At 41.3% G+C, this 24,584-nt stretch overlaps 1 protein-coding gene across 4 annotated transcripts in view; it reads right to left on the bottom strand.

Moving 5' to 3' along the window:
- CCDC149 (coiled-coil domain containing 149) overlaps nt 1-21,959 on the bottom strand; it is a 53,401-nt gene extending 31,442 nt beyond the window's left edge. The window contains exons 1-4 of one of the 4 annotated variants that reach the window (XM_064449237.1): nt 21,659-21,959; nt 11,935-12,096; nt 11,362-11,400; nt 336-443 (exon numbers count right to left, since the gene is read on the bottom strand). In XM_064449237.1, the coding sequence (XP_064305307.1) occupies nt 336-443; nt 11,362-11,400; nt 11,935-12,096; nt 21,659-21,706 (357 nt within the window). In that variant the 5' untranslated portion in view covers nt 21,707-21,959. Of the gene's footprint in view, nt 1-335; nt 444-11,361; nt 11,401-11,934; nt 12,097-20,949; nt 21,061-21,658 lie in introns of those variants that run through there. The other 3 variants (XM_064449235.1, XM_064449234.1, XM_064449236.1) reach the window with 3 other exon arrangements.
- Nucleotides 21,960-24,584: the final 2,625 nt, after the last annotated feature.

A 24,584-nucleotide genomic window follows, 5' to 3' on the forward strand; every position in this document is an offset into this window, starting at 1 on the left:
ACCGACAGAAAGACCGACAGAAAGACCGACAGAAAGACCGACAGAAAGACCGACAGAAAGACCGACAGAAAGACCGACAGAAAGACCATGAGATCATTAAAGCAAGGAAAAATAACGACAACAGAGCACAAGCAGCATAAAAAAAATATAAGCTTCACTTACTGGTATCCTATACAAGCTTCTTTCGTCCTATTGTTTTGAGCATTTATTGTAATCCAAGTATTCTAGAAATTCTGCAACCCATTGTTTTATTTGTTTTCCTAAAAAGTAAATGCAAAACTCCAGCCCAGTTTACACAATCCATGCCATTTACTGATAACAAAAGTTTATAATACCTTATTGTCCCCTTGTACTTCTCCCAGTCTCTGTTGAAGCTCTCTAATCTCGTCTCCAAGATGTTTATTTCGATCTTGAGCCTCACTCAGTAGTTGAGCAAGATTTGCCTAGAAAAGGAGCAATTAGCAGTCAAAAGTTAGTGCCTATGGAGGGAAGTAGAAGTGGTGATTGAAAAGAAACCCTAAACTTACTTCTTATCTGCCAACAATATTTACTTTTATTGTTGTTGGTACCCAGACTTCAGGCTTCATTAGAGAGATAACAACAAAAGTCACCAGGGTTCCTTTATCTTTAACAATAGGAAATACATACAGGATGTGTGCATACACACTCCCAGAACATCACACAAACCCCAAACAAAACAGAGGAAAGACATCCAGGCTACTTCTGATATCTTGGCTGCTGGGAAGAGCAAAACGCAGAATACTTTGACAATATTTATACAAAGTTGCCAAAACAGTAGTTTTAAACTTGCATATAATTAGACAAGAGGCATAGCTAAGAAATAATTATGATATAATTATATTCCCTAATAGTGTTTAGGACAGATTCCTAGCCAGGAAAGAGGATGCCAGCCAGAGCCCCTGCCCCTATACAGAGCTGTACTATGGATATCTAGTAGGACAAAACTTCAAACACAACCTGACTTGCGTTGTTAGCTAGTATGTAGACTTCTAGAAAAATAGAGTGAAAGAGATTAAGAACAAGCATACACACACCCCTGCCCCAAATAATCTAGGTCAAAAGTTATAATTTACACTAACCTACTAAGTTAGCAGGGTGAGCAGTCTGATCTGTAATTTTATAATTAAATCCCATCAACTTGATCACTTAATCAAAAAATAATGCAAGCTCCTCCTTTCCTACCTATGGTATCTGAAAGTGAGCAAATACTACAGATAAATTTATTGTATTTTTTCCCCCAGCAATATCTCACGAGTACACAAAGGAAAAGCCTACCAGTGACATCTCTTCTAAGAGTTATAATCATAGTGGCTAATGTGCAGCCTTATAAGACATTGCCTGTGGACGGCTAGGTGTGTCATCCATTGCCATAAATCTGAAGGGTATAAAAAAAATGGAAGAAGAAATTTCAGATCTTCTAAGCATGTTTTGGTAAAGCCCCATGGGTCGATATTTCTAAGCTACCCTTACATGTACTCCCTGGGTTTGAGGCCAATGCATCAACTGACTGTTCCTAGTTTTCTCTAGGTATTTTAGGTTTAGTTTTAGTTCCCCTACTTGCTGTGCTTCTTTTTCAACTCCCCCATTTCTCTATTTTGATCTCTCTCTTTCTTGTTCAGTTCTGCTTTTTTACCCAGTCATTCTCACTACGACGTGACGTCTCATAGGATTCTTTTGGAGTTGTATCTCTAGAAGTCATAGACTGTTAAACCAGCAAGGCACCTGATAGCCACTCCTGTGATCCTTCCCCTTGTTCACTAACAACTGTTATTTCCACATGTCCTGTTTTATATTTAAGAGAACTCTTAACGTGAATATAGCTATGCATGCATCTGACCATTTGCAGGATTAGCCTATTGAACTATAATCCATTAGAACTTTTGTACCCTATTATATGAAGAAGCCGGCTCCAAACTCCAATTGGTCTAAAATAGCAATAGCTTCAAAATTTTAAACAGAAAAAGTAACTCGAGAAACTGATACATCCATCCTACTTGGTGAACAGCAAGCCTGATTCACTGCTACAGCTTCTGCACTTCTGGTGCTCTGAGATCAAAGGTTCAGAAGAAAGTAATGTAAGTTTCCCACAGTTTTGGAAGAAAATAGTGTTTTTTTCAAACTACTGATATACTTGAAGACTGCAAATTTGGGAAAATAGTGTAATAGCAAAAGAACGATAAATAGCCAATTACAGGGCCAAAATTAAGCTGCCTCTAATTTTATTTTGAAGACAGCAACCATTCAAGCAATTCAGAAGGTTCCTCAAGTACGCTTTGGTAGAATGATTTTTTCCCTACACATTAAACAAATGTGTAATAGTCATTCATATATTGAATGAATCAAGGAGCTTCAGAACACATTCAGTCAATGGTTCTGAGAGGTACTTCTTAATGGCTGTTTAAAAGAAAGAAAACAAAGAATCCATGTTTGCAGGAAATGGTATTTAAACCGAAGTATCTATGGCTACTGCTCAGATGCATTTTTTTCTTTTTTTAAAGAAAGCTGACTCTATCAATAAAGGCCATCCAACCACCAGACTGAGTCAGTTAAAAGGAACATGATTTGCACAAACTTCCCCGAAACACTTCTATTTATAAAGTCCTTTTTTATAATGGATTTGAACAACTCCTAACACCACAATAGCACATGTAATTTCAATACCTGGGAAGAACTCAGTCTCACTAATCAGTGTTTACAGCCACAACACCCACAACACCAGGATTCTAGCAGTCTGTAGTCAAAGCCAGGCGCCCAGTAACTGCAGGAAAGCATTACAATGCCTATACTAAATCTTCCTGCTCAGATTTATTCCCTTTAAAACCATTTCTCCAGGATTGCAATTCTATGCTGAATTTTATTTGTCAGTCATATAAATGACTTAATGTGACAAAAACCTTTATATTCGAGACAGGGATTTCTGAAGAAACTTTAAAGAAAGAATTTTAGATGCCAAAATAAAACAGCCTCATTTAAGCATGCTAAGAGCATTACAATGAGCTAAGTATAGACTTGCTCCTTAATGCAAAGCTTCTATTATACTTCTGTTAAACTAAAACAACCAAGCTATGTCACAGAAGTAGTCTCCAGCAATTATTCATTTCCCTGGCTTAGAGGTTCCATACAACTATAATTTAAATTGTTCCCAGTTTTAAAGGTTTTGGCAAGACCTCATTAAAGCTCTTGGTTAAATGTGGATAAAAGGAGAAATATTTGATTTTCAGAAGTGCTCTGCTGGGCTTAAATAGAGCCAGCCAAGAAGATATGTTGAACGACACCTGGACTTGGTACCATTTCTGTGGCATATCTAAGAAAACATACCATATGGTTGAAAGATGATAAAACTAACAATGGAGGACTGGCTTCGTGAACCTGTAAACGTGTATTTTTTGAAGAAAGGGGAGAAATCTATACAAGGAGGAAGGCAATTCATTTTTCCACCTGGCAACTTCTTTTCAATATTCATAGAACAAACACAGAATTCACTTAGAAATTTAAGATCAGTTACCTCAGCAGACAATAAAGCTCATATCATTTACCTCTGCAACACAGAACATCTCCCTGAAAAATTAGCCAAATTCAGCTTCTCTAGATTCAATTTCTTCGACGGTTTCTTTTGATTCTAGGTGAAATCTTAAAGAGGTTTCTGTAACTGCCAGAGATTTTACTTCCTTCACTCACACTATTCAAAACTGACTCCGAGGTACTGATGAAGAGAGATTTCTGAGCCATGGGTAACAGGAGGGAAAGATGCAGAGGTCTGTACCTTTCTGCTGCCTCATCTTGCCTGTGCAACAACCCGCAACAGTGGAAACTGTTGGTTTATCCTATCCCCTCTCAGTGCAACTATTTGTAATACTAAATAACACACAGTGCTTCATTCAAGTCTCAACTGACTGTCTTTCTGGAGCTCTGTGCACCTCTGGTACATTCAGTTTCCGGTAGCTATTCTTCGAGCCTCTGCAGCATGACAAGATATTTGGTTTATGTCCATCTGTCACAGGGAAGTGTGCATGTATGATTTGGGCACAGTCCAAACCCCCATAGACGTAAGAAAGTGTCCCCACATTCCTTTTTCCTCTGACCAAAAGCAAGTGTGACTATTGACAATGACCCCACCAGAAAGTAGGATGAATGGTGAAAAAGATTGATGTGAGAGTGCCAAGTGGGAAGCGCCTACCTTTATTACATAGGGGGAAAAAAAGCACCATAAATCAGAATAGAGCAGAGAGTGAAAGATTCAGAGGGATAGGATCACAGACCTCACCCTTTTCCACTCAGACTTTGTTAAAATTTGCAAGAACTTTTTTTGGGACAGAAGGTGAAAGACAGCCTTACTTTTAGCTGCAGATGAGCATCTGAAACTACTGATGAAAATACCTATAAATATTTATTAATATAAGACAGTAAATATCTGTCAGACAGCAACAGATCTTTACTCACTACTGACCAATGACCCAACAAAACAGTGAAAAAATCCAAATAGTCATCCCTGGCATTATGAACTACATTTGAATTTGGCCCCTTTAGCAATTTTGCAAATCTAGCCACACATACACACAGTATTATTTTTCTTCACAGCACTTAAAAAATGATGGATAGTAACACAGTCTTTAATATAGCTCTCAATTCTCTTGCACATAAATCTTATCCGACACTTAAAAAAAAAACAAACAAACCAAAAAAAAGGACTTTCTGCCCTTAGATACTGCCTGAAAAAGTAATTTGGCAAGGGGGAAAAGGGAGAAACTTCCAACATACCTTTACAGTTTAAAAATATTTTTAAATACAAACAAGCATTTCTATACTGCGGTTTACAATCTTTTACATTCCTTTCAGCCACACCTTCAAAGAAAGAGGAACACTGAATTACAGGGCTGATAGAAAAAAAAGTTTGGTGAAACGTTAAGCACACTTGATGGGTGTGACTGATAGCAAATTTAATTGCAGTTTCTCCTTCAATGCATTCGTATGATTGCAATGGCTGAATTAATACAGAAACACCTGCTTTGCTTACCAGCTACCACTGTTCACTCTAAGGTAGAAAAACTGATGACCTCCCCTAGCACTAGCTTCCTTATGATAAAAAGCCAAAATTATTGTATTTTCCTCTTTAAGTTGAAAAACCATGTAGAAAAGACTTCTGAAATTGTAGGTCCTGGGCATATTGAACAAAATACACCTCATATGGGTCATATTTCCCCACAGAAAAACAACAGCAAAAATAAAACCCTTGCCAAGCAGTCACTTGACATAAAACAAGAGAAGAAGAAAATCCTCTCCTCCTCTGAGTATGTGGTGCTCTGAGAACCAAGCAGGAATCCACCACAGAAGCACACCAGTCAAAACTTGACAAGGCTCTGCAAAACAGGAAGGACTCGCTTGTGCTCACATACTAGCAAGACACTCAGCAATCGGAATTTTTATAGATCTGATTAATAGAACCAAAAAGCCATTTTAGCAGTAGACATATAAAATTAATACTTTTTCCCTCCTTTTCAACAAGTCTTCTGTGTATTAGCTTAGCATAGCATTGTACAGGACCAAACACCACCCAGACGGACCTAAAGCATTTGCCAAAGGCTGACAGACAAAATAAAGTTAGCATCAACTACAGACTCCTTTAAGAGGCCAGTTTTTGCAAAGCAACTTGTTAACATACATCATAAGCAGCAACTGAGTATCAGTATGAACCATCAGTATCACGGGAGGTTACTTGGCAGCCCCTTCATTGTGAAGGTTCAGTAAGGTACTTCAGTCCCCCCATACTTCATATGGGCATCAAGTTTTTGTTGACAGCAGATGAACGTTGTCAAAGATAAATTATTAATTTGTACTTATACAAAGAATAGTATCCTAGGATAGAAGAAAAGATTGTTTCATTAGTTTGTTTTGCCAGAAATACTTTAGCTGCTTTGAGATCTTAAGGACAACTTAAATTTTGAGAAAATGCACAAAAAGAATCAAAATCCCTTAAACATTTTGAGCATTGTGGCTAATTAACAGAATATTTATCAACAGTATTCAGGTGCAGGGGTGTGGAAAAGTATCTCTCTGTTCCATCAAGGTAAGACACAGCAACCAGAGGAGAGGATGTTGTACACATTAGGTCTGAACAGTGCTCCAAATTTTAAAGAGGGACTATTACACCTATTCGAATCAGCATTTCATCTCTCCTAGCCTCATGTTTATGTGTGGAAGAAACAACAGTGTCACTTCACAAAGCATGACTCCTACAGTGGCTAAGAAGTTCTAGCTCTCGCATACTGTCACCTACCAATGGAACAGCAAATTTCAGTGTGCAGAAACCAAAATCTCTCCACTGGCTACGCTCTCACACAGGCACGTTTTGAAATCCATGGGAATATTGCTCTCTGATGTGTTGCCAGGGCAAACGATCGCACTGGTTTCCATCTGCTACCTTACACTATGGGAATCAAACACATGCACCTACAAACCAGAGCAAAGTGCACAGGTCTCAGTTTGGCACATGTATAATGTTTTTCGTCTTCAAACCCTCTGAAGAGAGGAGGAAATCACATTAATCTTCATGGCACCCTTGTGAGATAAATACAAAATGATTGCTTACCCTGTAGTGTACTTTATCTGTAGATTTTATCTCACAGGACTCTGAATGCAGCTTTTGTGCCTTAGCACAAGTCTAGCAAAACTTCCTGAATTCATTAATTAACAAGAAATAGTCACACTATAGTAACACTAGTAATTTTTTCTGATTATGTCAACAACAGTCATAAGGTAATCCCTGAAGTTTGTTTCAAAAGTGAATTGTGACAGCTGAGTACACTAAGCTAGAAGCTGGAAGTGGAAGTGAAAGGGATCAAAATGGGTCCATTTGTGGTATGTCACAACATACTCCTGTCTGGAACCTCCTTTCCTTCTGATGCTCTGCTTGCCCCAAAATGCCACGCTCATGAACTTACTCATTAGCAGAAGTCAGAAGCTGACTGACCAATGTCTTGGTGAGTGGGTAGTATGCTACTGTGATGTCAGTGGTTGTTGAAGCAGTCAGAGTCTTGGCTTGAATGAATCACCTTGGGACACCTACAGAAAACTATAACAGAGTTAAGGACCACGACCTTCAGGAAAGGCGCACACAGGTACTCTGATGAGACATTTTGCCTGGCAAAAACAGTAACTATTAAGCTGGGCACTGTACTAAGACTATGTCATCATTATGTTATAAGGCTCATTATTGAGAGCCTCAGAGAGGGTTCTATAACCATGGGATCCTCTCTAAGGCTCAAGAGGTGCTTGGAAGACAGAGGCTGCACTTGACTGCATGAGGCAAAAGTACCTTTGCCAATAGGCTGGCTGACCGCAAAAGGAGAGCTTTAAACTAGAAATGATGGAGGAGGGAGAAAGGAGGTTTGGGACAGGGTAGGCAAGCCAAGAGCCTGGGATGGTGGGAAGAGAAGGGGCATAGCAACTCACAAAACAACTGAGCTGAAGTGCAATCCCTTTGAGCATAGGCATGTGAAGAAGGAAGTGCCTGCAGAGCAGCCTTGTGGGGAGAGCTTTCAAGCCTGTACTGTGGAACCAGCACACTTGGACGTGTGGGGCCTCCCCTTAGAGGCCTCTACTCTAACACATGCAGCATGGGGAAGAGTTCAAAGTCTGTATGCAGTTACAGGGCTACAATCTCACTGGGATCATGCAGAAATGGTGAGATACCTCACATGACTGGAATGCTGTGATGGAGGGATACCAGCTCTGTAGGAAGGACAGCTGGGAAGGTGAGGAGGGGGTGTTGCCTTTTACATGAATGCATGGAGCCCTGCCTTGGGTCAAGTCAGGAGTCAGCTGAGAGCTTTTGGGTCAAGATTAGTGGGCAGACTAACATGGATGCTCTTGTATGGGGTATCTGCTATAGATCTCCTGATCAGGAACAAGCAGATGAGGCCTTCTTCACACAACTGAAAGAAGCTTCATATTCACAGGTCATGATCTTCAAGAGGGACTTTAGTCACCCTGATACCTGCAAGTGTATGAACACAAAAAAACCCTGAACAACACTTTTTTACTGTGAGAGTGGTCAAACACTGGAACAGGTTGCCCAGAGAGGATGTGGAGTCTCCATCCTTGCAGATGTTCAAAATCTGACTGGTCACAGTCCTGGACAACCTGCTCTATGTGGCCCTGCTTGAGCAGGGGGATTGGAGTAGTTGATCTCAAGAGCTGCCTTCCCACCTCAACCATTCTGTGATCCTGTGATATTTAGCTTCATTTAATTTGACTCCTTATACATTTATAATACAAATATAAGCCCTCACCAGTGAACATATGCATTGCAGCTTTATTCTTGACACACAGCCCCACTGCAAACCCATTATCTCTAACTCAGTGGTCTCACTGAGATCAAATTAAGCAAAGCATGTTTAGGACTGTGGCCCAGCACAGCCATTTTCCTAACCATGCATTTTACTTCACCTTTGCTTATTCAAGGGACCTCATCTGTATTAAAAGAATTTCCATTTCATTCAGAAGGTCAAAGGATTCACTGATCTGTTACTTCAGCGACAAAGCTTCTCCCAAACTGAAGTTATACTGAAAATTTAAGCAATGTAGATGAAAATAATAGCCAGTACAAATCACGCTAGAAATCCCATCAATTTTTTTTTTCTTTAAGTTTCCCAGCATGGCAACACTGTCCAACAGATATCCAGTACTTGTTTGCCAATGTCATAAAAATGTTCTGTATCACAGCAAATGCATATAAATGTATACCACTGAGGAATGGCAAAATTTCTATTTATATAGGATGCACAACAGATGCTCTGCAGACAGAGCAACATTTTAACACGCTTTTCAAAATGGGGAGTGTCTATTGCTTACCATCTCTGATGAATTTAAACATCAAAATCAACTCTTCATTATTCCTATTCTCCCAAAACATTTCACCCCTCCATTACTTATCCAAAAATTACCCTACGCCTGACACCACATGACATAAAACTACCTTCAACTGCAGCATTTAATTGTGAATGTTTGGTAAGAGAGGCCAGGAAAGCACTGGCAGCTCACAGGCTGTGATAACAACACTAATGTTAAAACACCTACTACAGGAAAATAGATTTCAGTAACACAGTTTCTCATTTCCTGCTTTTGTGGGTTGTCAGAAGGTGATACACCTGGAACAATCTTTGGATTATGTCAGAGATATGTACCACTGCACACACAACTTTGAGAGGGAAAACACTGCAGAGCACTGCACAAAAAGGTACTTTTAAGTAACACCAATTTTACAAAAACACGTTCTGAGTTAACTGCTTGCTGATAGAAATTGCCTGGTTACATGATATTTCCATACCATACATAAAATTCTGTGTTGCAAAACAGGGACAGAAGGCACGGTGTGGAAAACAAGATATTTTAAGACATCACAAAGCGGAATTGATAATCAAGGTGAATAATGAAGAGATGAAGGAGAAGAAAGTAGCAATTCCAACCCACCTGTTCCATCTAAGGTTCTAGATTGCAATTTCAACAATGTCTCAAGTTGCAGTAAAGAAACGTGATAGCAAATTGTTCAGCACATCCTGTTTTCATCTCATTTCTGACCATGAGAACAGCATGCACTTTTTTGTCACACAAAATTCATTATAGGATCAGGGTCTCTGTTTTTATGAAGTGACTGAGGTCACAAACTTCTCCCAGCAGGCAACTAGGCTTTAGGCAAAAAGGGGATGGAAGAAGTCCAAAAGAGCACAGAGAACTTCTCTCTTTCTTAGATGAGAAAACACTAAGAAATGTACTACAGTAAAAATGGAAAAATATTCATAACTTTATTATTCTTTGATGCATTTCTCAAAACAAAACTATACTCTTCTTCAGAAAGGTTGCCCTAACTACTCCAGATTATCCACCTTGTATGCTACAGACACCCTCCTCAGGAGAATGAGAACTCAAGAAGTGCACTAACAACCTATTACTGTACAACCTAAGGTATATATTGGCCTTGGGGGAGACCTATAAATGACCCCATCTGAGAACAAGATTTTCTTTCTTTCATGGTTACCCAGCATGAATACATAACTTCCTCAGAAAAAAAAAGACTCCTAGCTAGATTATTAAATGGCTTCCCAGGCACTTACCATAGTAAGATTTGCCAAAACTTAACACAATTGCAGCTTCTGAATTTAGACTAAATTTTCTAGTATTTTAGAAACAAGTCTCAGATTAATTTGTTTTGAAAGATGGAAGAGGAATTAGAACAACATCCATGGGATAGCAAATCTCCCTTCCTACTTATCACTGTAATGACCCATATACTGCATTGGTTTTTTTTCCTTTTAACTGTATATTCTTCAGCTCCAATTTTAGTAGCCAGAATGCACAAACTTATATCTGGTCATAAACTTTTATTAGAACTCCGTTGAAGTAACAAAATTTCAAATAAATTATGCTAAATAATGAGGAAGTTAAATGATTCTACACTGAGCCACTGACTTCTTGGCAGCTATTTGTTTAAGTGCCTGAGGGAGTAATTATATTGCCTCTGAAAGTTTAGTTTAAAACAACCAAAACACTAAGCCCCTAAAATTTTAAGGAAATAGCAAGAACTACATGCAAACTCCCAGAGAAACGATGATGAGTAAAACTTCTGACCCATTAAGAGAATGCAATAAGCATGTTTTAAACATGGTTAAAAGACTTTCAGGAATAGCAATTACAGTAACAATTTTAGTTATTTTGGGTTCTCCTCTCCCTACTCACACATTCTGTTTCGGATGCCATTTTTGTCTAAAATTAAGATAATTTTAAGGTGTGACAACCAACACGCCATAACAGGGACACATACATGGATCTCCAGGAGAAAAAAAAAAATGTGACCAGGCAAAAAGTTTTAGAGGGGAGTCATAAAATGCAACTACCATTGTTCTTACCATTTATAACTCATAGAGCCCAAGTGGCCTGGGAGACTACCTAATGGAAAACAGTACTCAATAAATTAGCAACTATGGGATGCGGACAATGCATTCCCAAATTGCTTTTAAGTATGAGAAGTCCTGCCACAAGCCCATTTTAGGACTCAATACAAGAAGAATAAACAACAAGGGGAACAATCTCAAGTCTCTGTACACTGACCAATTTCAGCCTCAGGTGAACATAAAAGCAATAGCCATATATTCTAATTAACAATAGTTCAGATATTTCAGAGTGAAACATGTTCAGACAAAAGCACAAGAAGCCACAGTTTAAATCCTGAGCTTTTCAACAGACAGAAATGTTTGCTTTTTGCCAGATTTCTTAGTTTCTATTTTCACACTTTTGCAAAGTACTTTTGTAGCAGATAAATAACGTCAACTGAAAAATAAATCCTACCTGTTTCCTCTTTTCAGGCGGAAGGGATGGATCCCCGTCCTACAAATAAACGCACATATTTTATTGGCAACTTATTTGTGAAGCCAGCAACTATATCAACTTTGTGGATCAAATTTTAAAATGCATATTTTAACTAAAATGTTATCAAAATTGTTTCTAAAATACTGCATCTTGACTAATATCAGCAATACTAATTTAATCTCAAAATTTGTCAAAGGTTGAAGATTTGTTTACATTTCTAGAACAGCAGGTCATTACAAATTTATGTTGCATTATTTTTCATAACGGTACATTAAGTTGCTGTGGAATAATAATACTGCAGTCAGTTTTTAAATGGAATTATGACTGAAACTAATTTCCTCAGAGCACGCATTGCCTTTCTGTGTCTTATATAACAGGCACTACCTCGTCAATGCGGAACAAATGAGTAATAATACAATCAGGGCTCTACGACTGCAGGACTACTGTAAACAAGTACCTAAACATTTTTACAGCACTCACTATGGGCTCCTCATTTTTTCTGAGGTTGATACTTGTTCCCCAATTATACAGTATTCATAAAGAACAACCTACAATCAACTCCCGATACTTCTTTTTCAGAGATTGGTGTCGTTCCCGCAACTGGTTGGCCATAAGCTTGTACTGGTCTCTTTCTTGTTGACAGGTGTCCAGCTCTTTGGAAAGGATTAGCAATGCCTCCTTCTTACTTTCAAGCTTCCTTTTACACACCAGATACTGCAGAAGAGAAAAAAACATAACTGTAACAAGCCATTTCTACCACAGCCCATACCCGATTCGAGAGGCTCAAATTTTTCTCTGAGATGGAAGACGACTCTCTGCACGAGATCAAAGTCTGCCACAAGTTGCCTTAGCTTATTAATAGCAATCATGGGAAAGAAATCTGTTGTATCAGAAGTCTGAAATGCATTTGTAAGGCCACATGCTCATCTGACCACTGTGAATTAGAAAATTCAGCAATTCAGGTTTCTCCTCTTTTTCCTCATACGCAGTAGTATGAGGAACCTCACAATTTGCCCCGTGACCCTGGAAAGGCTGCTGGAAGGAAGAAGCCTTTGCAAACCCCCTTTTCTACTTGTGTCCACAACACCCAGCTCTCAGTTCGCAACCAGCATTTCCCACCTCATTCCCCCTTCCCTCCTCCCTGCTACCAGCAATGTCCTCTGGGCTCAGCCTCCCACCTGGACAGTGAACGCGCCATGTTACAGCAGAAGGGGTAGCAACCAAAATTTACCATGAGTCTGAAATAATTACAGTGCAAGACCGTATCAGCACAGGTAAAAGAGACTAATTTAGCTGTGATACTAAACAAACTTTCTTGTTGAGTCAAAAGAATGGGAAATAATGCAGGAATAATGCAAGCACCTGAATGGGGAGGGAAGGCAGAAGTGAGCCTTCCTCTCCAGCCACCGCCTCTTATGCACAGGGCTCATGCACAAAGCAAAGCAGAACTTCCAAATCTTAGCTGTTCTGCATTAGTCTGATCTGCTTCATTGCCTTTCCCCACTGAGAGGAAGAGAGAGAAACACGTATGTCACCCTCTCCTGCAGTGGCTAAGTGATACCTATCAGAAGTTTCAGACAACTTTTTTCGCTTAATGTGATGTTCAGTCAGCAGATTCTTCTTACCCATCACCTGACACAGCTCATGCTAAAGCATGTATTTCTATTTCTGATGTTGCTCACATAAGATGTGGCACTAAATACTTTCTGAACGTGCTCTGCAAGAGACCAAATATCACAGCAGTCATGAAAGCAATTTATAGTTTCATTATATACTCTGACAAGAATACTTTGTCATTATGGGCTCTTGTACAAAGCAAGAGCATCAGCACTTCCATACTGTTCAAGTCAGTGCTGCTCTTTGGGACAAAAATCATTACTCGTATGTACTATTGCTTGGAATTGACTTTGTTATCCTCAATTTCACGTCAATGAGAAAGGGAAAAGTGAGTTTGGTATATTAGCACAGCCGACATTTTCCAAAAATGGTAAATGTTGAGTTGCAAAAAAGTGGGAAGGGAATAAGAAAAGCAACTCCAAGACAGATTTGAACTCTCAAAAAGGACATTTCCACCTTGGATTAGTTTTATTTCTGGCAACACTGAAGCTGAAATCCTGCCGTAAATTTTCTGGATTATGATGCCTTGGCATCAACTTTACAAAGGCAACTGTACCTGTGTACTTATGTCCTTACTGATACCTTAGACTAATGGCAAGTCCCCTGATAAAGCACTGAAAGGTGTCAGAAGCTAAACTCTATTGTCAGCAAGTGATTATAGTGACATGGTAAACCTGCTTCAAACTTGATAAAATAATTCCTTCCCTTACAGGGAAATACTTACTTCTGACAATCTCTCGTCTTGTTTCCAGTTTCATCTCATGTCATAGTCAACTCTAACATATGCCTTCACTAAATTGTTTTTAAATACTAACAATGTGATACAGTAATTGCAAACAAAACCGAGTAAAAGCAAACCTCACTATCACTTTAAAAATCTCGTGGCTCTACTTTCAAAGAGATGACAGTCTGGCACTAACAAATGAGTAATTCTTTCAGGCAGGAGCTTAGAAGTTGCAAGATAGGCAAGAGAGAGAAACAAGCCCCTCCTTGGCTGGTTGGCAAGACAAAGCAAGCTCCTGTACTCAAAGGATGCTTAGGTTAAGGTAAGGAATCCCAGAATCCCAGGTTGGAAGGGACCTCAGGGATCATCTAGTCCAACCTTTCTAGGAAGAGCACAGGCTAGACAAGATGGTCCAGCACCCTGTCCAGACAACTCTTGAAGGTGTCCAATGTGGCCGAGTCACCACTTCCCTGGGGAGATTATTCCAAGGGTTGACTGTCCTCAGTGTGAAAAATTTCCCTCTGGTGTCCAATCAGAATTTCCCCAAGAGCAACTTGTGTCCATTCCCCCTTGTCCTCCCCATGTGACTCCGTGTAAAAAGGGAGTCTCCATCTTCTTTGTAACTACCCCTTAAGTACTGGTACATGGTGATGAGATCCCCTCTGAGCCTCCTTTTCTCAAGGCTGAACAAACCCAGTTCTCCCAGCCTAGCCTCATATGGCAGCTTCCCTGTCCTCTGATCATCTTGGTGGCCCTTCTCTGGACCCCTTCCAGCCTGTCCACATCCTTTTTGTACAGCGGGGACCAGAACTGTACACAGTACTCCCGGTGTGGCCTGACAAGCGCTGAGTAGAGCCGGATGAAGACTCCTTAATCTCTGCTGGTGATGCCCTTTTTGATGCAACCCAGCATCCTGTTGGCCTTCAGGGTCTAAATGAAAAGCAGTAATGATCTCCTCCTTGTTTAAAGTATATTTTAACCTGATGAGTTGTATATTGATGATGTGACATACACAAGGAAAGGGCTTGCCATCTCTCATCAATGTACTGTTCGGATTTTACTATAAAAATGACCGCCTAGAAGACTTTTTGACGCCTTTTTTTGCCTTTTGCATATATTGACTTTCCCAAATAGATAGGATAAAAATAGTAATAATGTATAGTAATTTGTTTCCATGGGCTTATGGTACAAGAAAGAATAAAGCCACAGCATTTCTGTGGAATTTGGTTATTTGACAGAGCTATGTTTCCAGTTCCCATTACCATTTCTGAAGGAAAAACAAATTATACAAAGACAGACCTCGAAGAAGTTATTCAATACATATGCTTCTGAATGTTAAAAAAAGAGTACTACTAATGGCCATAAACTGACCTAACAACGGTGCACCAGAAATGGATTCTACTCAGGGAAACAACTGGGTCCAAGCAACAATTTCCCATATACGGACAAATAAGTGCAGCAAAATTGGTATTCTGTCAAAAGGAACATAGGAGTTTAACAGTCTTTTTGGAGCAATGCAAGCAATATGGAAAATTTTCTGATATAGTCTGACAACAAGCATTCAATAGATGCTTCTGGCATGCATACAGAGATTTCTTCCTCTGCAATTGAAGGAACGCCTATGTCTCACATACTGTCTGTCAGTAAGACAAACAAGTGAATTCTGTTATGCACTATAGTTACTACAAAGTACTCTTATTGCCTTTTGTTTCTTTTTAATTGATGTTCCAAAATAATCTTTGAGTTTAAAAAACAAAGTTAACAAGAACCAGCTGCTATACTTTCGATCTAAAAGCTACAACGTACAACTTCTCAGATCTGTCTAGTGACTTTTATCTGCCAATTCACTGTTATCTGTAATAAAGCAAATTATAATTGCTACAAAGAAGATCATAATAATTAAAGGAATATATATGACATCGTACATTACTGCCTGAACTGCTTTACAACCAGATAACTACTTTAGTGAAATTGAGTAAAAAGAGACTGACATTATAGGAGGGTGTAACTGCTCCAAGGTGACCCTCTACATCGAACACTTACTATTTGTCCACCGCTATTTTTAGTGACAAATCTGGATAGATCTCATTATTGACATCATAGACGTGGTTTAATAATCTGATGAAGCTGGGACACTGTCAAGGTTTTCGACTTTCCTTTTTTAGACCAACAAACACACCAAATTCCTATCACAAAATAATTTATTTTAAATTTGTACTTATTTAATGGTATTTAATGGTAATTAGTGCCAAGAAGGAAAACACCTAATTTTCTGAAGGTAAAAGTAAAGATACTATCTCCAAACTGTACTTTGGAATCACTGTGGATCATACTCTGCATTGTCTCAACACTCCAGGACCTAGTGTCCTCACAAATGCTGATGGGCCACCGCATTGGATGTGGACCTGGAAACCTATCATCCACCATGCTCTCAGAGAAACCATGAACTCTGCTCACCACCTTTTGCACAAGAGATCCAACTGCTACTGAACTGCCTGAGGTTTTATCAAATTTCTCCTCACTGTACCCTTGGAGGCAATTTTGTTGTAGAAATGACAAACTGGAGTGTCAAAATCCATTGCAACGTCACTATTTGGGGTGTTTGTTGACTGTGTTTCAGTAATGTTGCTCCCCTTGAATTCAGATTAAACCGTTCAACTTATCTGAAAGAGTCAAGCAAGTCTCAAACCCAGAGAAATACACAACTCCTGGCTGTTTGCCTGCCATCTCATCTCATGTCCTCATCTCTGATAAAACCTGAGACAATGCAGTGTCCTTGGTTTTACCCCAGAGTATCAGCTCTGCTTTTCCTGCTGCCCAGCGCTTGCTTCACCAGCTACCTCATGACTGCTGAAACACAAAGCAGGCTGGTATCATTCACTGATGATATAAGTGATACAAGCAGCTCCTCAGAACACCACATCTTGTCTTGATGACAATATCACACCACATCATCCCCACTGGTCACTTAGGAATTACCATCATTTGATTTGATTAGTCAAAGTAAAACTATTTTGCAATGTGGCCCTGCCCTTAAAAGTTTTCTATGCTGTGCATCGGATTACATTATTAATTTCTCCATGTTTGTTCAACATCCCTGTGGGTATCTTAGTCCAACCTGGAACATGGAAACACAAGAAGCAAACGCCTGTTTTGTTGCCTGAAAGCCCTGCATGCAGGTCTCCCTAGCACCTCTCCCATAGCTCATAAGAACTTTGGAGAGCAGTAAATCACAGTGCCAGCTCTTTCAGCGTTTCCACTTCCAAATGACAAAGCCATTACGATGCCAACCCAATCACCTAGGGACCTCAGAGCACCCGCTCCACTTTGTTCTTCCCTACAGCCACTGGTATTCACATGTTTAGAAAACCTGTGAAATTAATGTCTCCAAAGCCTTCAGGTCCCCTCATAAGGTTCAGTGAATTACATTTCACATTCTGTTTGAAAAGGCAATGTGAGAGAAAGTTAGAGGGATATAAACATTAAAATCTCACTAATTTTCCTTCCACTTCTCTCTTGTCTACATAAAAAAAAAAAAGGTGCAACTAATGGGAAAGGGTATGCTCTGCCAATTACAAGCAGATCAGTTTCTCACTCTTATCCAGAATTAATTTCTGGAATATTTAGCTATTTCAACTAGAACTACTGCTCAATAATTGTGCATTTGATAAATAAATCCCCAAAACTCTTTGTCCAAGTTTTAAGTTGGCAATTACTAAGCAAGGGAGCTCAAGAGCACAAGCGTATCACTTCCCTCTGTGGTGCCGAAGACCACACACAGTTATTAATCAAGAAATAGCCTCTTGAGAATGACAAATTAAATGGAGACTAAATTTCCTCAAACTAATTTTAGGAGGCACAGTTACATATCAGTAGCTGTAAATAGCATACAGTAAGTGCTTTAATGTGTGGGAGGTGACAAGGAAAAGAGAAGCATTGTGACATTGGATTTAATTCTAGAAGTTGGCACATCCAAGGGAGAAGCTAGCAAAAAGGACGGAGGACAACCACTCTAGTCTTATGGGTTTCCTAGGAAACCTTTCTTGCATCCAGTGGAAAACACCGCCAAAAGTACACGTTCTCCAAGCAGTATTAAATTAGGACTAGTGCCAACTCTCAATGAAGTGAATGGAAGCACACTCACTGACTTCAGCAGAAAGGAGACTGAGCTCGTAGAAGTCAGCTCTCTAAAGCAAGGACAGACGTGGTCTTGCAGATTATGTAAAAAGTGCTTTTTCTCTACTACACATGATCCCACACTACTGTTCAGCTCATCCCACCATCCCAAGATCATGCTAACATCTACTCCTTTCTCCATCGCTGATTCTGTCATCATCCTGAGATCAAATGATTTCAATACAACTTACATGGAATTGAGGGAAAAACTGAAATCACACCCTTCTCCACAGAACACACAGAGTTGGAAGCAACCTTTCAAAAAGAAGACCCCAACTACCCTCAAAGTTCATACGCCATGTTTTTCACTCATATTCTTGGCATTTCGTTATGTTTCATCTCCCTTATAGACACAGGAAAACTGAGCCACTAAGGAGTTGATTCAAATGAATTTGTCTAAGTAACTTTAGCATATCCATAAACATGGCTGTCAGGCTCAGAAGTAAGTATGGAGACTTAAAAACACTTAAAAGCAAACAAACAGAACTCTGCAACCAAGATTTTGGTGACCAAAATTATTTTCCAAGAATTCTATTCTCTTCAGTGAAGAGTACAGTATTACCACCTTTCTGTGACTGCTTTCTAGCAGCGCACTCAGCAAAGCAACTAATAACTGTCACACTTTCCTCTTTTCATCCTCTTCCAGGTGGGAGAGGTATTTTATTTGCCCCAAGGATTTATCTTTTTTTAAAATAAGAGACATTCAAAGATATGTTCAAAAGAATGGGACATACTCTTGGGATAGTATTTTGAGATTTATGAAGATCACTTGTTTCTGGAGGACTTAGGCCACCATCTCAGTCCAGCCAGCAAGAAAGTTCTTGCTATGGCTCAGTTTCATTTGTGTCAAACAAGCAGTTATTGACCAGGTCTTCATCCTACAGCTTTATACAGGCTTTTAAATATCCTAAACACAGGATATTCAGTGAGGTGAATGTTAGACAAAAACCCTAGACTCCAAGCAAAAATTATGTGGTAACCCAACAGGGTACTTTACCTTTTATATATATTCATCCACAATGAATACTTGAACTCAGCTAAAGAACAGGCAAAATTTATGTGGATTCTCACTCCTGAAGCTTGTCATTTTGCATTCAGCTTGCGAGATTGTCAATGGAAATGATGACTCTTTCTGCTCCTCCAGTATTTGCTAAGTTGGCTTTGCCCCAGTATTCCTTCCTACGTCACCCTATTCAGAGCTAGTTTAAAGAATGTTCAAGGCACATATGGTGCAAAGATTGTTCAGAGTACCAGGTGTACACTAGGCCTGAAATGCATGTGGCTGTAGAGTGGAAAATTACATAAACACAGAGGCAAAAGAACAAGCAAGAAGTTAGAGAAAGATATGTGAAAGGGTACAGAGCAAAAGGCACTGAAATGGAACAAAAGTCAAAAGGAAAAAAAGACATAAATACAGAAAAAGACTGGAAATTAAAAAAAAAAAAAGGAAATACAAAAAAACCCAAGTCATTTTTTATCTAATGAAGAATGAAAAGGCAAACTACAAAAATATACAGCTGTGTGTACAAGTGTTTGTGTGTGTATATGTAAGGAGCAAAAATACATCCTACCACTTAACACCTGCAATACCAGACTTTTAAAAATATTACAGTTGCTTTGACGAGTATTTCAAGTACTCCTAGCTTTCAAATTTGGAAGACTGAGCTTGTAGAAATGAAAAAAAACATGACCACAGATCTGAACCCACCAGCTTCTGGTCTTTTATATCAAGATTTCAAACACCATTCTATGTTTAACTGTCCAGCATCAGCAATGTAAGGAAGTTGGTTACAGTTACCATGTCTTTCGCTGCCTGTGTTATCTTATATTTTGAAAAAGCACTTAAAAATGTTTATGAAATGCATAGGGAACAAAATTTAAATTACCTAGCATTGAAGCTAGGATGCCTGGAGAAGCTCTGTACCATTTAGGGATAGAGTAAACTAGAAAAACTTTATTACAAGTTACTTTGGAAGTTGGAGTTGCTTTCTCACAGGCCCATTAGGGTGTTGGAGTTAATGGGTAAATTGCACAAAGTTAATCACAACAGCCAGAGGAAGGCAAAAGAAGGAAGCCTATACCCTGACAGCATGTGCTACAGACTTCATGCAGAAAAACAGGCTGTAAGCCTGCTGTGGGAACAGAGAGAAAGGAAGGAAAAATGGAATATGAATCACTAGGCCTCTAATTGTTTCCGAAACAAAGAAATCATATGTATGCTTAAGTTATCTGCAAGAATGTATCTTAGTGCAGTCATTAAACTTTGCTACAATCAAGAAGCCCCTAAACCAGAAATAAGTGTTCAATTTCAGGATTGATTTCTAGGTTAAACCATATCAAAAGTAAAAAAGTTCCAAAGTAATTGTAAATTACTTTCTAAAGCTAAGAATAGGGACATTTCCTCTGAACACACCCTGTGCATTGTCTCTCTTACCCTTCCCCGCCGTGTGACACCACGCCCACACCCAAATAAAACTCCATTTGGGAAATGAGATGTCAGATGCAACACTGCACCATCTAAAAGTACCCTTTTCACTTTCCTCTGGATTATTTTGTGTGTTTGCAAGCACTGAGTTCATAGGTAGACTACAGTTCTGGATGTACTGTACTAGCACAGATCTGGGCCCACAAAAACTCCCACTGAAATCACTGGGAAAAGTGACAGGTTCAGGACCCTGAACTCATGCATCTTTTTGACAGGTCAGGGCCTTAAGCCATGCTCACATAATATAGCAGAGGCAAAGTCTTCCGGAAATCAGAGGAATTCACCTGCGTGCTTCAGACTCTAGGACAGCAGACTCAGTCAGCTTGATCTAGGCTCATGCCATTTACAGCATTTTGTTTGCTAGCTGTAAACATAAAAATACTATTTTTATAGTTACGCAAAATTAATGCAATGCAAAATGCAATGCAAAAATCAACATGCCAATCCACTTCAAACTTAATGGTTCTGCCTATTAAACAGACTTGATTTTGATGATATTACTTTAAATTATACTGACCTCAAGTTGTTTTGAGTTCAGTAACTTATCCTAGATTAAAACATGTACCTGTAAATATTGTGGATCTTTCAATGTGGACACAGTAGGTAATAAAATTTTCTACCCTCGTATTCTGAAAATCCTTCACCTGTTGAAGCTCACGGCCGCTGCGGTATTGCAGATTTCTCTCCCATTTTATACATAGCCCCATGTGTCTCAAAACCCTTTCGTTTGTGATTCAAGGTACGAAAACAAAGCAGAGGGCCGGGGAGCGGACTCGGGGTGAGGCGCAGCCCCCTGACCCGGGCTGGCTGGGGCAGCAGGGCCTCTCCCCGTGGGGTCAGCCCCACGGCGGGCTCGGAGCCTCAAGCCCTGCTCTCCGGCAGCCGGTACGGGCGGGCGGCTCGCAGATGCTCGTTCCCGGCACCGAGCAGCCGCGCAGGGGCTGGGGGCCTGCGGCCCGCGGGCGGGTCGAGGCAGGGCTGTGCCCCACACGGCAGACGTGCCCCTAAGTTCGGCCGTGCCCCCCGCCCCCGCCAGCTCCGCCTGCTGCCGCCCGACCGCTGGGGCCGGGCTCCCTCTCGGCCCCGGGCTGGACCGGGTTCCCCGCCCGCCGGCTGCGCCCCTCGCCCCGGCAGGACTCCCCCGAGGAGCGGGACAGCAGCCGAGCGGCAGCGGGGGGCCGGCCCGCCCGCCCCTGTCCCCCGGCGGCCCCAGAGAGCCCAGCGCCCCGCGGGAGGCAGGGAGGGCGCTCCGGCCCGCCGCCGCCCCGCCTCACCTCGCTCACCAGCCCCTGCCAGTCGCTCTCGCTGCGGTGGGAGCTCATGGCTCCGGCGGGCCGCGGCGGCGAGCAGCTCCGCCTGCCCCGGCCTTCCGCCGAGGAGCCTGCGGGGAGAGGCGGGGCCTGCGGCCGCCCCTCGCCGGCCGGCCAGGGCCGCCCAGCGCCGTCCCGGGCAGCGCCCTGCCGGAGCCGGGCCTGCGGCGGCGCTCCCCCGGCCGCGGCCTAGCGCGGCCCTGCCCGCCGAGCGCCGTGGGGCTCGGGCCGCCCCCACACGGCGGAGGACCCCGGCGGAGTCGGGCTGGGCCGCCTGGGGGAGCGTGGGTCGCGCCGCAGGCGCCCGCCTGAGGCTGTGCAGAAGCGGGTGAGGTGCGCGGCCCAGAGAAGGGTCCCCCTCTCCTGGCGTCCGCCTCCTAAGGAACAGCGGGGCTCCGCTGCCATCCGAGGCACCGAACAGCCAGACGTGACCGCAGAGCGGTCGGTGAGGGGATGGGCATCGGGGTGCTGTGCGCAGCAGGAGCTTTAATATAGAACCCCAGAATGGTTTGGGTCAGAAGGCATCTTGAAGGATTATCTAGTGGCAATCCCCCTGCCATGAGCAGGGACACCTTCCACGTGACCAGGTTGCTTAAAGCCCCATCCAACCTGGCCTTGAACACTTACAGAGATAGGGCATCCCCAACTTTCCTGGGCAACCTGTTCCAGTGCCTCATTCCCCTCATCATAACAAATACCTGCCTTAAGTATAATTTAATAATCTACCCTCTTCCAATTTAAAACTGTCGCCCCTTGTGCTGTCACACATAAGCCTTGGTAAAAAGTCTCTCTCCACCTTTCTTGTAAGCCTGCTTCATATATTGAAAGGCTGCAATAAGGTCTCCATGGAGCCTTCTCTTCTGACCAACTCCAACTCTCTCATACTGTCTTCACAGGAGAGGTGCTCCAGCCCCCCCCGTCATTTTCATGGCCCTCCTCCGGACCCACTCCAACAGGTCTATGTGTCTTGTGTAGGGAGGGGCCAGAGCAGAACACAATACTCCAGGTGGGGTCTCACAAAAGCGCAGCAGAGAGGCAGAATCACCTCCCTCCACCTACTGGTCACACATCTTTTGATGCAGCCCAGGATACGGTTGGCTTTCTGGGGTACAAGTGCACATTGCTGGATCTTACCTGATATTTCATCCACCATAGATATTATTTGTCTATAACAACACCCCTGTGAACTAGGTATACACTTGCATTGTATGTGCAAAGGCGCAGCAGGAGGACAAGGAGGTAGAAAATCATCTTCTCAAAGGGTGGTATTGGAACACTGCCCACTTTGGGCACAGATCTGTATTGTCACTCTGTTCATGGAGGTGTAAATTATGTAATGACCCAGCACTTGATCTGACTTCTTCCTGCTAGTGCAGGCTCTTCTCCACCAGCACTGAAACCCAAGCAGGCTACCCACATAGTGCTCCACACCCTTCCAGATGCCTCTGCTCCAGCGGTACTGTCCATTGCCCTGTGGCCAGAGCTGCTGCACAGTGCCTCCCCATGGACCAGGTCTACCCTGAGGCACATCATGTGCAATCTTTCCTATTATACCCCTTACGCAGCAAGTGCTCTCAGGACTTATGTTTTCCAGGCAGAGACACAGCGTAATTGCTTGGAGTATTCAAGCAGTTTAACCCACAATTACTCTTTATTTTAAATAACACAACAAGCAGTGCAAGACAACACGATAGAATAGGCATGCCTCATTCATTACCACTATTTCCCCACTGTTAAGGTTTGTTTGTGACTTGGCATCTAGGCATAGTGTCCGTCTCTAAAATGGCTGAGGGATCCTTCTTTGACATCTTCACGCCCCTTTGAGCAAGTGATGCCTTGGCCTTGCCACTGCTCCAGGCACTTAATTAACGGCTTATACGTGAAGAAACATAGGCCACATCTAAACCCAGCAGGAGCTCTCTTTGAATGTAAGGTTATCAAGTTTAACAAATGCTTGTTGTTGTCTCCATACAAAAAAAAAAAAAGTCCAGGAGAGCAGCTAGCTTTAGCGTGGAACTTTCGTTTGATAAATACAGAGTTCATACATTTTGCCTGCAAATTATAAATCAGACATTTTCTCCAAATTATAGCCCATTTTCTCCTAAATTAGCTGTTCCTCATCCCTAGGCATTCTGTAACTGTAACTGCAGTGTTGTAGAGGGCACATTCATCTTTCTTCTTTGTTCATATTTTTCTGTGCTTTACATTGTAATGTGTATGATATATCACAATCCTGCATGTCTTCACAGGCTCCTTGGCAAACCGTTGCTGAAAACAGCATCTTGTTTGCACTGGCGTAGAGCAAATAATGAAAATTAAATTAACAAGAACTATAATTTAAACCCACTGATTAAAAGAATCGTTAACGATATTAGAAACTCCATCATTTTCATAGTGTTGTTAATAGTTAAAGCTATGCAACTGCTAGTGTAGATGAACCAAACAGAATCTTTTCCCCAGTTCTGCTTCTCATTTGCAGAATTTCTCTCCTCCGTTTTTTTACTCTTGTAGTACTCCAAATTCAGAATGCTCTTGCAGAAAGACCTCTGCTTGTAAGAAAGATAACCTTCTAATAGGCCTTGTTTTTGAGGGATGTCACTCATTTTAATCCCAAGCTGCTCACAGTCCCCACAAACATAAGGTTTTAATTTTTATTGATGATAATTATTCAAATGAGAAGTAAATATTCATGAAAAAGAGGTTGTTAAAACAAAAGGAACTCTCAGTGTTTCCAGCTCTTATGATTTTATCAAAAGTCTGATGAGAGCTGGTGGTTTTCAGAAAGCCCAAGCTCTTCGATGAGAATAACCACTTTCTTTTGAAGTAAAAGAAAGAATCAAGGGAATAAATAAAAAATAAGCTGAAATGTGCCTTGAGTACACTTGATAGG

Source organism: Phalacrocorax carbo, chromosome 4 (assembly GCF_963921805.1).
Source record: "Phalacrocorax carbo chromosome 4, bPhaCar2.1, whole genome shotgun sequence".
Lineage (NCBI taxonomy): Eukaryota > Metazoa > Chordata > Aves > Suliformes > Phalacrocoracidae > Phalacrocorax > Phalacrocorax carbo.